This window comes from Anomaloglossus baeobatrachus, chromosome 1, assembly GCF_048569485.1.
Source record: "Anomaloglossus baeobatrachus isolate aAnoBae1 chromosome 1, aAnoBae1.hap1, whole genome shotgun sequence".
Lineage (NCBI taxonomy): Eukaryota > Metazoa > Chordata > Amphibia > Anura > Aromobatidae > Anomaloglossus > Anomaloglossus baeobatrachus.
In genome coordinates this window covers 141,623,037-141,638,943 of record NC_134353.1, presented here as the reverse complement: position 1 = coordinate 141,638,943, position 15,907 = coordinate 141,623,037, and the positions used below count along the sequence as shown (strand labels likewise).

Here is a 15,907-nt window from a genome sequence, read left to right as displayed (position 1 = left end):
GGTCCACCGCTCGTCCCCGTTCCTACGGTTCCGCGTTGATTCACCACTCCTGCAGATGGCCACCTTCGTCTGCCAACCTTGTTGTCAGTGCCTGGGCCACAAACCCAGACACTCTCCACTTTACTCCTCTCACTTCCACCTCCTGGACTAAAACTGTCAGATTTTCCCGCCTCCAGGCCTGTGAACTCCTCGGTGGGTGGGGCCAACCGCTTGGCTCCGCCCTACCCGGTGTGGACATCAGACCCTGGAGGGAGGCAACAAGGATTTTGTGTTTGGCTAATGTAACTGACTAGTGGGGGCGGGGGGGTGCGTGTGTTACCTGTGGCGACCTGGCTAGTCCAGGGCGCCACACCTGTACCTGCGTGTGGGCGGCAGCCGGGTGCCTGTACCTTCGTGCGGGTGGCAGCTGGGTGCCTGTACCTGCGTGCGGGCGGCAGCCAGGTGCCTGTACCTGTGTGTGGGCGGCAGCCGGGTGCCTGTCGGTGCCGGCTGCCTCTCTGTGTGGGTGGGCGGCTGCGTGGCAGGTTTCCCAGTGCGTCTGCGGTCCCAGTTTCAAATGATGGCGTCGGGAGACAGCGCGTGCGCAGACGGAGCTCCTGGATGAGAGCTCCATCTGCGTACGCGCCGCTTCTGGAGTCAGTGCAAGCGCAGATAGAGCCCTTGGATGAGAGCTCCATCTGCACATGCGCTGCTCCAAGCACCATCATTCGAACAGGGACTGCGGACACACTGGGACACTCACCGCGCTGATCTGCTGCACCACTCACCCGCCGCCGCTGCCACTACTGGCCCGCCGCACCTGCCGTCACGGACCCGCCGTGCCTGCCGCCACTGACCCACCATGTCTGCTTCCACGGACACCACCGCACCTGCCTCCACGGACGCCGCCGCACCTGCAGCCAGTGACTCGCCGCGTGTGCTAGCAGAACCTCTGCCTCCTGTGACCCGCTTCACCACCACTGCTGCCCCTCTCCGGTAAGACAACACTAAAGGCCCCATCACACAGAGAGATAATTCTTTGGCAGATCTGTGGTTGCAGTAAAATCATGGACATATTGTTCCATTTGTACACAGCCACAAACCTGGCACTGATTGTCCACAATTTCACTGCAACCACAGATCAACCACAAATCTGCCACAGATCTGCCACAGATCTGCCACAGATCTGCCACAGATCTGCCACAGATTTATCTCTATGTGTGACAGGGCCTGCAGACAACACCGGAGTATAAGACGGACCCCATTTTTATTTTTTTTTTTTACCTTTTTGTATCTCTAAATTTGGGGTGCGTCTTATAATCCCGTGCGTCTTATAAAGCGAAAAATACGGTACATGTCTACCTTACTAACATGACAATTACTGCTTGAGCAAGAAGACTTAAAGGGAATCTGTCACCACATTTTACCTATGTAAACTATTAATACGAACATACAGGTTATAGAGTGCTGAAAAAAGCCATACCTGTCTGTCTCATATCAGATGCCTTGTGGATAAATCATCATTTATCACTTTATGTAAATCAGCTCTTCCAGGCTATGGGGTGGATGCTGCCCGGATGATAACTCCGCCTCCACAGCTTATTTTAAATAGAAGGGGCGTCACCAGTGTGATGTGTTTTGGCCGCTCTCTGCTCTCCTGATCTCACTGCAGAGCTGTGTGTGATTATAACTGACACATCTGCAGGTTCTTCTCAGCTTCATCTTCCATCTCACAGGCAGACAGGGATCCAATATTGTTGCAATGAAGCAGAGTACAATGAGCTGCAAAACGTGCAAGACCAAGGTCATTTCTCCTGTTCTGTCAGTTACTTGCCTCACATTATAATGCCCACCTGCTATTTAAAATAAGTTCTGGAGGCAGAGTTATGTCCCAGGCAGCATCCACCCCATAGCCTGGAAGAGCTCATTTACAATAAGAAAAACGTGAATTTCTCTGGAATAGGAGATCTGATTAAAGATATCAAGATATCATTTTATGCTATGCCCATATAGTTGGCTTAGGAGGGTTGTTCCTGCGGACAGATACAATTTTCATACTGTAAATGGAAGTTATGACGCTCATTGTAAAAGTGGTCATACTTATGAGAAGGAAACAAGCTGATGGTTGAACAGCCAATGAACAAATAATATATCTAGTTACACCAACACAGCCACATACATTTCAGTCCATATTAGTGGTTCTAAATGGGCATGTATGTTCAATAACATGGTATACCGAGCAAACACTGTTTATTGAAATGTGCTTTGAAGACAAGATTTTTCCTTCAAACTAAGGATCTTTTGTCTGACAAACTCACAGAGTATATGACTTATCTGGTTGGTTCAACAAAACTTATCTGTCAAGGGTGGGGAGTCTTATGGAATAATTATAGCTATGTCATAGCAGCTGGAGGTGAGGAGGTCAGGGATGTCATTGGTTAATTGGGTAGGGTAACATTAGAGTATGTTGCCCCTTTGTTACTGAGTTATGGTTTAGTTCCCTCTGGATGGTTCTCGGGGAACAGGAGAAATTGGAGAAGGAACAGCGTTGTGACAGTTGTCAACCCCGAGTCGGAGCGGTGTGACTGGAGAGTGTATATTCGGATGCTGTTCCATGTTGGTAGGCAATCCAGGATCTCCTCAGAGAAAAGTGTGTTTGACATTTTGGATATTAATATGTTGTAATCAATAAAGACTAAAGTGGCCATATATTTTCATGTGACTCAGCGCTATGTCGTTATTTGTGAAGGTCGAGGAGACTTTGCAATACCCTAGTCATGTAGTGTGAGTGTATTAATATACTCACCTATCGCTGCTCTCTCTGTGTCCAGCGTAAGTCTTCTCTTTTACTCATTGACATCATCGCTCTGCGGACTGTCAGGGTCACCCCAGAAGTGGCTTTTCCAATGTAAGTCTATGTAGTGTCAAAACGAGGCTCCATAGACTTAAACTGTCAAAGAGACTTCCCATTTCAAGCATAGAGCATTAAGTGAGCCGGATTGTTGCAATTGCAGTGGCGTCACTGAGAAGCAGAGAAGATCGGTGTTACACACTGAGAGCGCAGTGGTAGGTAGGTGAGTACTGTATATTAATACATTCACACTACACTACATGCAGATACACACATTTAATGAATAAAAAGCTTAGGCTTCTTTAAATTTCACCTGATGAATATTTGTTCTGGTTGAAAATGTTGGTTTTCATTAGTTTTAGTCAAATGCATTTGAGCGCCTCAAGATTCACAAAGATCTTTCTGCTAAAATAATTAAGTTCATCCTATACATACATACCCATGCAGAATTTAATGCAGTAGGCAGATGTTATATGATAGTTAATTGGCTTTAAATAGGTATATTGTGTATGCTGACATTAGTAAGCAGCAGTTGGAAGTATTTTTAAAAATACCATATATCCCTTATTATTCATGTTATAAATTCAGTATACACAGCATGGTGAAAACAGAAGAAAGTAGATTAAAATGTAACTTTAAATAATCTACTATAAAAAAACGTGCAAGTGGTAATTAAAAATAAAAGGGCATCTGTTCAAGCTTTTGAGTCATTTTGAACCATGTCTTACTTAAAGACAACAATATTCAACTCCAGTCAGCCAATTAGATGGATACATCTAACCACTAGAGTAAAGCAAAAATCAACACAGTATTCCCCTGCTCTATTTAAAGGGACCCTGTCAGGTGCAGTTGGGATGCCCTGGAAAAACCAGGTAGTCACAGAAAGAGTTAATCCTCCTTGGCAGCTACACAATCCCCACACAGATGTACACTAGCCAATCAGGCCCTACTCACCCCCTCCCCAGGAAAAAGGGAGGGGGGCGAGAGGAGCTAAGGAAGTGGAGAGAGTTTTCAGTTGTGCAGTAGTCAGTGAAGCGCTGACAGGGAAAGCTTGGAGTTCCTATGGGAGAAGGTGGTAGCCGGGGTTGGAGCCCTGGACTACCGGACTAGGTGGCTGTGAGGGCCACAGGCGACGGAGATCCGGTCGCGGGGATCCTGAGGCTACCGGGACAGGGTTGTAGCCCGCTGGTGCTGGGAGAGAGACCCGATCCGGAGGCCGTTTAAACGGACTAGTCCAGACAAGAAAGAGACAAACAGAGAGTGTGGAAAGAAGGGCCCTGGCTGTACATCTGGGTGTGGGACCCGAAGACACCCGTCAAAAGTGACCGGCCATATGGCAAGTTGGTTGAAAAAACAGACTCTGTATTTCCTGACCCTACACATGAAAGCAGCCTCATCCAACACCAGGACAACCAAATTGTAAGGGTGCTGATCCCTGCGAGCCCTGCCACCACCACAACTCCCAATTGGGCCCCGGAACTACAACTCCCCTACCCGTGGAGGGGATCCCACCTTGCTGCCCCCACACCAACAGTCCCGTGCTCGGTCCCCAGAGGCAGCGGCGGTGCCACCATCTCATCACCGCAACCCACGGGTGGCGTCACAGACAATCTCCCTTTACATATTCCCCTTTTGTTGTGGAGCCTGGGATCACAGAACGGGTCACGCCACTGTGATACCTCTAGAAGCGACCGCATTGGCCCGGGTCTGAGTACCCCCTATCCCTGGGCGACACACAATATGCATCGAGATCCACGAGCAGTTCTGGGTGCATATTTCTAATCCCTGCCTAACCGTTCCTGTATACACTAGTATAGGTAAAGAGATCTTTAGAAAATGTATTTCTAAAGATCCTTTATGATATGCTAATGAGTACAGGTACTAGTCACAAGGGAGTTAGTTCCTGCGTTCATTACGCCCTCTTAGCATGCTAGCACGTCCACAGGGCCGTGCTAACATGCTAGTCAATTCCTCCAGCCCAGCATCATCATCGGCAGTGACGTACGTACCTGTGTCCGTTGCACCGCCTCAGAACGCTGAGCATGGGGTCAGTGCACATGATAAGAAGTCCCCGGCACTACACCGGTTTGAAGCCGGGACGTGTACACCTGGCTTCGTAGTGTGCATGACCGAAAGTCTGGGTATCATGCGCACTGAGCCTGAAATCCATCATCGGGCACGGTGGCAACAGTTAGCGGTGAGATTGACCATGCCTATGATGCTGCGCATTCATTAGCATGTTAACACGCCCACAGGGGCGTACTTGCATGCTAAGGGGGCCGACTGGCCAAGGGAAGTAATGCCCTTGCAACAAGTCCCTGGCCTCATTACAGCATATAATGAAGGTTCTTTAGAAATACTCTTTCTAAAGATCACTTTATGTATGCTACTAGATACAGGGACAGTTAGGTAGGGATTAGCAATATGCACCCAGAACTGCTCGTTCTGAGCACCTGACAGGTTCCCTTTAAGAAGTCTGGGAAACATAAAAGGTGCAAAATAATGCGTGCAAATCAGATGAGATGACTATCTCTACAAAATAAAGTCTCCTGACAGTGGTCCTGGAGCTGATGTTCTCATAAATATTCCAGACATCAGACAAACATACAAAAATATCTCTGTGCATATCACCCTTAATTAAATGCAGAGGAAAAAGTTTTTAGTACAGCATGACAGTGGTCATAAGTGTCTACGTAGATAAACCAATCCCCACACATAGTCATGTTGTGGATAATAAACACAGGGAGCAAGGAACAATCTCACCCTACTGAAGATTGATCGATCAGGATGTAAATATCTCCAGTCCTGGTGATTGCAAGATGCAGTCTTCTATTTCTCCATGCTGTCACCTATCTGCAACGTTAATATCCCTATTGCCCCATTTTCTCCCGCCCTTGCAAAGGCAGTCCACAACTGACCATAAAGGATAACCTGCTCTGCCCCTAAAACGCGTCCCGATGCGTTTCTTCATAAATGATTTAGGGGACAACATACATGGGGAATCAGGTTACCTAAAGATTAGATGATGTCTAACGAAACTGCCAAAAACAAGAGGAATATGTAGGTCGGGATTAAATAATCCAGTCAATTAGTAAAAATGCAATTAATAGGAGCCATATATGATTCACATGTTTTCAGCATAAAGGCTATCCCATAGCAACCTCCAGATAGTCACCACATGTATTAAGTAATACTCCATCATACAGGGAGGGTCTACATGTGATACCCTGAGATGCCCCTTTGTGCTACTTCCTGTTGCGGTCTTATGGAGTGATCACATGACTAAATGTAGACTTAGAGATGGAAACGGATCAGTGGTGTGCGCTCCACTTCCTATTGTAGTCATGTGAGGTAATCACATGACAAGGTGAAGTTATAGCAACACGGATGTATCAATAGCATGCATTTCAAAGGGTGGCCAACCCAAATCGGCTGATGCGCAGCATCACACTACCAGTCTTATGTGATGATGTCTGGTGATGTAGACGTCACCAAGGAGACCATGTGGAGTGCGTCTCAGAGAGCGCCCAGCCGGCTCCATGTAGAGCTTATCATTATGCATTCAGATATATGCCCCCTTGTAGCATCATTGTCACCATAGAGACTGGGACGCATGCGTTCCACATTCGCAGCCTATGTTAAAGGTGAGGTTATTCATCTACCAGGCAGGATTACCCTCCTACAGTGATAATAATAACCTCAATGGAGCTGAAGGGAGCATGCGGTCAACATCCTATAGTGCATGCCCTCTCAAATTAACTCTTCGTCAGATTAAAACACAATATACAGTATATAGAAGCATAGAACAGAGGGAACCAATTATGATGGACAAGTTACTAAGGACCCAACACATAACCTATTTATTTGGCAGTCTAGCACTCCCAATGGGGAGCCATACTGATGTTGTTGGAACTGATGGAAACAACATAAAAATCTTGCATAAAGATAAAATATTAGTAAAGGCTTGCAATTGGACAGGAGTACTTTAAGTAAGAAAAACTACTAAAAACATTGCCAAAATTTAGGGAAGAAACTCGAAATAAAGCTAGCATAGTTCAGTTGTTCATTGAGACCTAGTAGCGATACAGTATTGAGATGCAAAATCCATTTAGTCTCCCTCTGGAGAACCAATTGATCCCAGTTACCTCATCTGTGAGGTCTGAGATTACAGTCTATCCCCATAAATTTCAGGGCCCATGCCCACGATGTTTATTGACATGCCTCGCCAAAGGTGTGTCTCTCTGATGTTCTATATCCCCTAAATGATCGCCAATCCTGCATCTAAACTCGCAAATTGTTTTACCAACTTATTCTAACCCACAAACACTTGTAGCTTTATAGACAATGAGCTGGGTACGACAATTAATGAAATAATGAATAGGGTAATTTTGCACAATCACATTACCATTAAAACTACCTCCTATGTCAAAATATGGACAAGCCACGGATTTACCGCAATTGTAACATCCTTTGAGATCCCTCGTTAGTCAGGTCTGATTCACAGGTCTTTTAAAGATTCTGTGGACGAGTCTATCATTTATTGATCTCCCCCCTCTGTAATTTGTGGATACCTCTATAGACTGGGGCTATCATCCATGTCTATAAGGAGGATCAGCCAATGATTCCCAAAGATCCTTCGTACTTCTTGTGCACCATTATCATATGTGGTACTGAATCTAGTCACACCGTCATTGTCTCCTTGTCTAGATTTTGGCGCAAAAAGGTCAGACCTAGAGCTCTGTTTTGCCTCATGATATGCTTTTGTCAGGATACTTCTAGGGTACCCCCTTTGTTGGAATCGGTCACACAGCTCTTTTACCTGGCTCTCAAAGATATTGTTATCTGAACAATTTTTTTTCAGTCTTAAAAACTGTCCTTTTAGGATGCCCTTCTTCAGGTAACCGGATGACTCAATTCCCACCTGAAAAGGGAATTTGTGGCTGTCAATTTTCTATATGTCGAAATCTGGAGTTCCCCATTAAGATTTTTGTCGATTGTAAGGGTAACATTTTTTCATCAAACACATAGGTAAATCTCAGACCCAGTTATTATCAAGACCTGCAACAAAGACAGACAGCTCAGTGGGTTGATCATGTCACACAAAGAAAATGTCGTTGATGTAGCAGGTCCAAATTTCAAATTTGTCTCCTCCTTCTCTGCTCTAAAGATAACTATCGTGTTTTTCCAAAAATAAGCCCTTCCCCAAAATAAGACCTAGCAGGGATTTTCAGCATTTTCGGAGCAAGGCTTAAATATAAGGCCTCCCCCGAAAATAAGCCCTAGTCGCGGATCAATAATGAAGTGTCCATGCAGCTAAAAAAATACAGATACTGCAGGACACTTCATTATACACAGCAGGCACTCCGCAATCACACTCACCAGACGCTGAGCAGAGGACCTGCAGTAATCGCACCCCCGCACACATCAGCTCTCACACACAATCAGATCTCTTACACACACACATCCGATCTCACACACAAACATCAGATCGCGCACACAATCAGATCACACCCATAATCAGATCGCCCACATAATCAGATCGCACACACAAACATCGGTTCACACACACATACATCAAATCACACACACAAACATCGCATCACAAACAAATCGGATCGCACACATACTCACCACATCCAGTGACACAGATTTCTTCTCGCCGGCAGAATCCTGAGAGGCTGTGCAAGGACCTGCCGCAGCAGGACCTGCAGACACACGTGACATCCTCCCATTATTCCCTGAGGCCGGAAGTGCTGGATGTGATGTGATGTGTGTGTGTGTGTGCGCGTGTGTGTGTGTGCATGCGCGATCTGCGATCTGGTGTGTGTGTGTGTGTGTGTGTTAGCGTGTCAGCCAGAAGCAGGGGAGTACGGCGTCCAGCACCCACCGGAGAACACAGGAGTCTGGTAAGTATGAGTCTCCTGGGAAGTGGGGGGGGAGTCAGCTTTTTTGGGGGGGTAAACTTACCCCAACCAAGATTCTCCAAGAATAAGACCTCCTCCAAAAACGAGCCCTAGTGCTCTTTTGGGGGGCAAAAAAAAAAAATACAAGACAGTGTCTTATTTTTGGAAAAACACGGTATTACTGATATTAGTCTTTCACTTCTGACTTTAAAGGAAACCTGTCAGGTGCAATATGCACTCAGAACCATGAGCAGTTCTCGGTGCATATGTCTAATCCCTGCCTAACTGTCCCTGCATATAGAAGCATATGTGTCGCCCTGGGCAAGCCAGGGGAGACAGGTCACAACACCACCACACCCCACACTCCAGGTAGGCACATCTGCTAACCAGAAATCCTTGTTGCCTTCCTCCAGGAGTCTGTTGATGCACACCAGGGGGTGGGCCAGGCGGTTGGCTCCGCCCATCGAGGAGCTCACAGCTCTGGAGGCAGGAAGAAACCAGGCAGTCTAGTCAGGGAGGAGGAAGTGGAAGGAGTGGAGGAGTAGTCTAGACAGGGCAAAGGTAAACAGAGAAGTGTAAAGGAGAAGCAAGTAAAGTGACAGACGGAAAGAAAGCCTGAGAGCCCAGCTTTGTGTAGGGCGAGAACAGCAAGGTCAGCGACGGCGGTGACTGTCCGGAGGGGGACAGTTTGGAAGTTCCTGGAAGGACCCCATTGGCTGTGTGCCCGGTGGTCTGGAGCAGTGTTCCGAAGGACAGTCAGCACCAGGGCAGGGGCCTCTCGGACCCCGGCAAGGCTAGGAGTCGCCAGATTTGCCAAATCCGTCAGTGAAGGGGACGTAGATCCCCCAGCAACCAAGTCCCGATTGACGGCAACAGCCCGACCATTACCGGGGAGACACCGCCACCGCCAGGGCACCAGTTTCCCCAGGGCCAGCGCCTGCGGGCAAAGTGTAGAGCTCCTCCGGCCCAGATTGCAGTCGGGGAGCGGGTAACCGGAGGGAATCCACCGATACCATCAGACAACACAGGTGCAAGGAAGAGAGACGTCACCGTCACCTACCGGGAGTGCAGGTGCAGCCGTCTGTGGGACCGTCCTACCAGCCGTTGGTTTACCGTACAAACTGTGTCCGTGTCTCAGGCTGAGTGAGTACCACAGTGCCGCAAGGCACAGCGCTGCCCCCGCGTCCCTGCGCCCACCGGGCCCTACACTTTACATCTCTTCACTGGGCCCCGGGATCACCAACCCCTACCCACGGAGGGGCAACACAACACCTGGCTGCTCCGCATCACCATCCCCGGGACCCCCATACTGAGCAGCGGTGGTGCAATCACCACAACCGTGGGTGGCGTCACGAACTATGACAATCCCCACACCCAACAAACACCCCCTTTCACTCACGGGCGAGGAGTGTCGCTCGAGACACCCCGGGATCCGGCCCACAGCTCGAGCCACCAGGAGCGGCTGCCGGACCCGAGCAGAAGGGGTGAGCGCGGTGTGCTGACACCCTCCTCCCCGCCCGCGACAACTTGGCGTCACGAACAGGATCTTACCGCTCTGCCGTCTGGTAGAGGTGCGCCTTGTTACCGCCGGAGGTATCCGGCAGAAAAATTTCAGAAGCCGCCATCTTTGGCGCGAAAAGTTCCCGCTCGAGCGTCTTCTCGAGCAGTAGAGGCGCGAAGGCCAAAACCCCGCCCCGAGAGAGGAGGGGCCGGAAAGAGCTAAGGGGGATGAAATGGCGGCTGGCCGCATGTGAGCGCGGCTGTGGAAGCAGGGACGCCAGGACCCTGCGGCCATTCATTGGTTCCTGGAAGAGGCCGCTGCTAAAGATGCTGAGTCCGACCAACAACACCGTGGTCCCCGCGCCTGGCATGGCGGCGTGGGTGGAAGTCCGGACCGCCCAGCTAAGCAGCCGTCTGCAGGTCTGCATGCAGCTCCTCCTGGAGGAGTGGGAGGCCGACATGGTGGAAGTGGTGGCTGCTATGTGGAGATGCGAGGTGGAGGAAGATTTGGAGGAACGGGTAAGAGACCCACGTCCCTGTATTCCCGAGGGATCGGCCGCTGCGGCTGAGGGGCCCGGCCTACACCCGTTCACCCTGCTGCCTCTCCCGCTACCCGCGTTAGCTGCTGCTGCCCCGCCACTAGGCCCGCTACCACCACCACCGGTAGCGGTACCCTGCCAATCCGCCCCGGCGGACCGACCTGCAGCAGAAGCTCATGACCACCCTGAACTGCTTCTATGGAAGAAGCCGAAGGCTGAAGCCGTCAGCAAAGATGCACCGGAGGCACGGTGGGGATGCAGCTGCCAGGAGGCAGAGCAGGCCATGTCACAGCGGGGTCCCTCATTACTGAAGGTGCCGGTCGTAGCCGACACGGAGGGACTCTGGCTGGGCCCGTCCCCCGCACACGCTGAACCCGAGCAAACAGAAAGTGCTCCCGGCTGGGAGCGACGGCAACAGCAGCTGCGCAGAGAGATCGAAGCCCGAGAGGGGTATAGAGCGGATGTGCATGCCCGCATGTATATGGAAGAAGATTGCCTGCAGCGAGCTACCATTGGGGTCCGGAGCGGTGCACCATGTGAAGGTGGCACTAGAGCCCCACGAGTGAGAATGGACTGTTGAGCCGCTTCCAGGGCAGCGGAGCACCGTTGTCCAGTCCCCGTTGGGACCACCACTGGTTGTTGTTTGTTTGAAAAGTTTGAAAAATGATAAGAAAATGATTATACCGAAGAAGTTACCTGATTTGCTTTTGTGATTTGAACCGGCAGGAGCTGGCACCGTTGTCCCCGTGGGGACCGTTTAAAATGCATGGGAACTATCCATGGACAAGCCCGTGAACTTGCAGGGCACCACAAACGTTAAGTGGCTTGTAAATATGTTGGTTACCGTTACCGTTTCCGCAATGCCGCCTCCGGAGAGGCAGGTTGGAGGGAGGGCCCTGAGCAGAGCAGGCTAGGGCCCAGCCACCAAAGGAACCGGTGGCTACCCTCTGGAGGGGAAGGACAGATCCCGCTCGGGTAACTTGTGCTGGACTGTGGGTCAAGGGGTGCTGCCTGGGCTTTAGGGGCAGCATCAGGGCCAGGTTGCTTGGGTGGGAGAGAGCGGAAACCGTAGCCGTAAACCGTTGCAACGTTTAAGAAAATGTGCCTCCCGTCTTGGGAAGAGTTTTGATTAAAAATGTATTTATGTTTGCTTAACCCTGTTATCCCCTTTTTACAGAAAAATAAAACCGGTGTAGGACGGCAGCCCGCGGACGGTCTGCATTTTGCTAAGGGGGAATGTGTCGCCCTGGGCAAGCCAGGGGACACAGGTCACAACACCACCACACCCCACACTCCAGGTAGGCACATCTGCTAACCAGAAATCCTTGTTGCCTTCCTCCAGGAGTCTGTTGATGCACACCAGGGGGTGGGCCAGGCGGTTGGCTCCGCCCATCGAGGAGCTCACAGCTCTGGAGGCAGGAAGAAACCAGGCAGTCTAGTCAGGGAGGAGGAAGTGGAAGGAGTGGAGGAGTAGTCTAGACAGGGCAAAGGTAAACAGAGAAGTGTAAAGGAGAAGCAAGTAAAGTGACAGACGGAAAGAAAGCCTGAGAGCCCAGCTTTGTGTAGGGCCAGAACAGCAAGGTCAGCGACGGCGGTGACTGTCCGGAGGGGGACAGTTTGGAAGTTCCTGGAAGGACCCCGTTGGCTGTGTGCCCGGTGGTCTGGAGCAGTGTTCCGAAGGACAGTCAGCACCAGGGCAGGGGCCTCTCGGACCCCGGCAAGGCTAGGAGTCGCCAGATTTGCCAAATCCGTCAGTGAAGAGGACGTAGATCCCCCAGCAACCAAGTCCCGATTGACGGCAACAGCCCGACCATTACCGGGGAGACACCGCCACCGCCAGGGCACCAGTTTCCCCAGGGCCAGCGCCTGCGGGCAAAGTGTAGAGCTCCTCCGGCCCAGATTGCAGTCGGGGAGCGGGTAACCGGAGGGAATCCACCGATACCATCAGACAACACAGGTGCAAGGAAGAGAGACGTCACCTACCGGGAGTGCAGGTGCAGCCGTCTGTGGGACCGTCCTACCAGCCGTTGGTTTACCGTACAAACTGTGTCCGTGTCTCAGGCTGAGTGAGTACCACAGTGCCGCAAGGCACAGCGCTGCCCCCGCGTCCCTGCGCCCACCGGGCCCTACACTTTACATCTCTTCACTGGGCCCCGGGATCACCAACCCCTACCCACGGAAGGGCAACACAACACCTGGCTGCTCCGCATCACCATCCCCGGGACCCCCATACTGAGCAGCGGTGGTGCAATCACCACAACCGTGGGTGGCGTCACGAACTATAACAATCCCCACACCCAACAAACACCCCCTTTCACTCACGGGTGAGGAGTGTCGCTCGAGACACCCCGGGATCCGGCCCACAGCTCGAGCCACCAGGAGCGGCTGCCGGACCCGAGCAGAAGGGGTGAGCGCGGTGTGCTGACACCCTCCTCCCCGCCCGCGACACATACATAAAGAGATCTTTAGAAAAAGTATTCCTAAAGATAGTTTATGATATGATAATAAGCTCAGGGACTGGTTGCAAGGGCGTTAGTTCCCCCAACTAGTCTGACCTCTTAGAATGGGGACATGCTAAGATGCTATTCAATGTCCATTGCCCAGCATCATCGATGGTGACACGCATACCTGTGTTTGTAATCACCACTAAAGACGCTGGGTTTAGGGTCAGTGTGCATGATCAGAAGTCACCTCACTTCTGGTCATGCACACCATGAAGCCGGATGTACGCATCCCGGCTTCAGAGAGATCTAGTCCACATGACCAGGACTAGACACGCCGGGACTTCTGATCATGTGCACTGAGCCTAAACCCGGCATCGGAGGCGGTGACAACAGAATCAGATATGTGCGTCTATGCTGATGACGCTGGTTATTGAATGACATATTAGCACACCCCTGTGGGTGTGCTAACCTGCTAAGAAGGCGGACTAGTCGGGGGAACTAACGCCCTTGCGACTCATCCCTTTGCTAATTAGCATATCATAAACAATTTTTAGAAATACTTTTTCTAAAGATCTCTATTTATTCTACTAGATACAGGGACGGTTAGGCAGGGATTAGCAATATGTCCCCAGAACTGCTCATGGTTTTGGGTGCATATTGCACCTGACAGGTTCCCTTTAATGGAGGATAAGTCCTCATTCACACTTTCATTTTTTCTCACTTGAAAATGGAGAGTGTTCTCGATCCATTTTTAGTTTGTCAGTTTTACAATCTGTTTGTCATCCCTTTATATGATATGAAAAGTAAAAATTCCAAAGCTTCTCCTATCAAACACTCACACAGACAGCCTCCAAGTGCTATCTTAATTTTTTCATCAGCCCATTTCCTTGAAAGGATGACTTTGATATTCAGATCAGATCAAAATATGACATACTTCCGTGTCTGTTTTTTTGCAAAGTTTTTCAGTGAAAAACAAAAAACAAAAAAAAACGTGACTATACCCATCAAAATAACTGTGTCTGTCTTCTGTCTATTAAAGAAGCAAAGACAGAATATGTATGACAAAATCGTATGTGTGAATGAGTCCTATCACTGTTAAAGAAGATTACAATAGTCACTTGTCTAGGGTGATTTCCCGCACCTATTGTACAATTTTCGAAAAAAAAGTTAAAACCATTTCCGCTAAGGTTTTCTGATGTAGTAGTATATAGTTCTAACTGCATCACTACTTATAATGGTAAAGATAGCCTAATAGAAAAGATCATACATAAAATACAGAGAGTGGCAGGTGTACTGAAATGGATTGTCTTCTATCTAAAAGGACACAGCAATATATTTAAATTATCTGATCAGAAAAAAAATCTAATTTATATACAATAGATAAAATAGAAAAGCTTAAATTCTGCCAAAACATACATCATATAATTGTGTCACAGCCATAAGTTAAACTCTGTCAATAAGTGATCAGTATCCAGTAACACACAGACAAATCAGCAGAGGAAATTTCTGAAAATAAGAAATTCCTAGTAATTATTTCTAATATTTCTAATTCTTTATATTCTGCCAGTATTGCAGTTCCCTGAGTCCCAGGGGCTGGGAGCTCCTCAAGACTGAACAGCTTGGCTACAAGGTGCTCCAGGGAGAGTCAGTAAAGTAACTCACCATTTTGTAGAGCTTCATGGACAAGAATCAGGGTAAAAATGACCCAGAACTTCATTTTCTGAAGGAGTTTGGGGTCCTCCTAAGGAGTCTTACCCCCAAGACGGTGTATATTAGAGTAAAGTCCCAGATTGCTGTCAGTAAAAAGATGATGTAAAAAAGTCTGCTAGGAATGTGACTGCTGATTTGTATTTTCCAAAGCATGAAGAGAACCTTCTGAAGGATCAAGTTTCAAGAAATACTGAAAAAGAAAAAAAAAATCCAAACTTTCTTAAACTTGCCTGCTCTCTGCTGGTTACTGGACAGAATGTAGCTAAATGTGCAGTCAAGGAATATATTCCATGTATATTGTAATCAGCAATTTATTGGGCCACTTTACATGCAACGACATCGCCAACGAGATGTCGTTGGGGTCATGGAATTCGTGTCGCACATCCGGCCTCGTTAGCGACGTTGTTGCGTGTGAAACGTACGAATGACCGCTAACGATCAAAAATACTCACCATATCGTTGATCGTTGACACGTCGTTCTAATCTCAAATATCGTTGCTGTTGCAGGACGCAGGTTGTTCGTCGTTTCTGCGGCAGCACACATCGCTATGTGTGACACCGCAGGAACAAGGAACAACATCGTACCTGCGGCCACCGGCAATGAGGAAGGAAGAAGGTGGGTGGGATAGTCCGGCCGCTCATCTCCGCCCCTCCACTTCTATTGGTCGGCCGCTTAGTGACGCCACTGTGACGCCGAACGAACCTCCCCCTTAGAAAGGAGGCAGTTCACCGGCCACAGCGACATTGCTAGGCAGGTAAGTACGTGTAACGGGTCCTAGCGATATTGTGCGGTACGGGCAGCGATTTGCCCGTAACGCACAACCGACAGGGGCGGGTGCTTTCACCAGCGACATCGCTAGCGATGTCGCTGTGTGTAAAGTGGCCTTTAGGAGAAGACATAGCTAATTGAATCTTGTGAAACTGCAACCTTTCAGATGGGCTGATTGTAGGTACAAATGAATCTATGGTGGGATAAGTTTT

At 49.2% G+C, this 15,907-nt stretch overlaps 1 protein-coding gene across 1 annotated transcript in view; it reads right to left on the bottom strand.

Moving 5' to 3' along the window:
- PDGFRL (platelet derived growth factor receptor like) overlaps positions 1-15,106 on the bottom strand; it is a 324,941-nt gene extending 309,835 nt beyond the window's left edge. Inside the window, exon 1 of the mRNA XM_075334434.1 lies at positions 14,879-15,106. Within this exon, the coding sequence (XP_075190549.1) occupies positions 14,879-14,933 (55 nt within the window). The 5' untranslated portion in view covers positions 14,934-15,106. The remainder of the gene's footprint in view (positions 1-14,878) is intronic.
- Between the last annotated feature and the right edge of the window lie 801 nt (positions 15,107-15,907).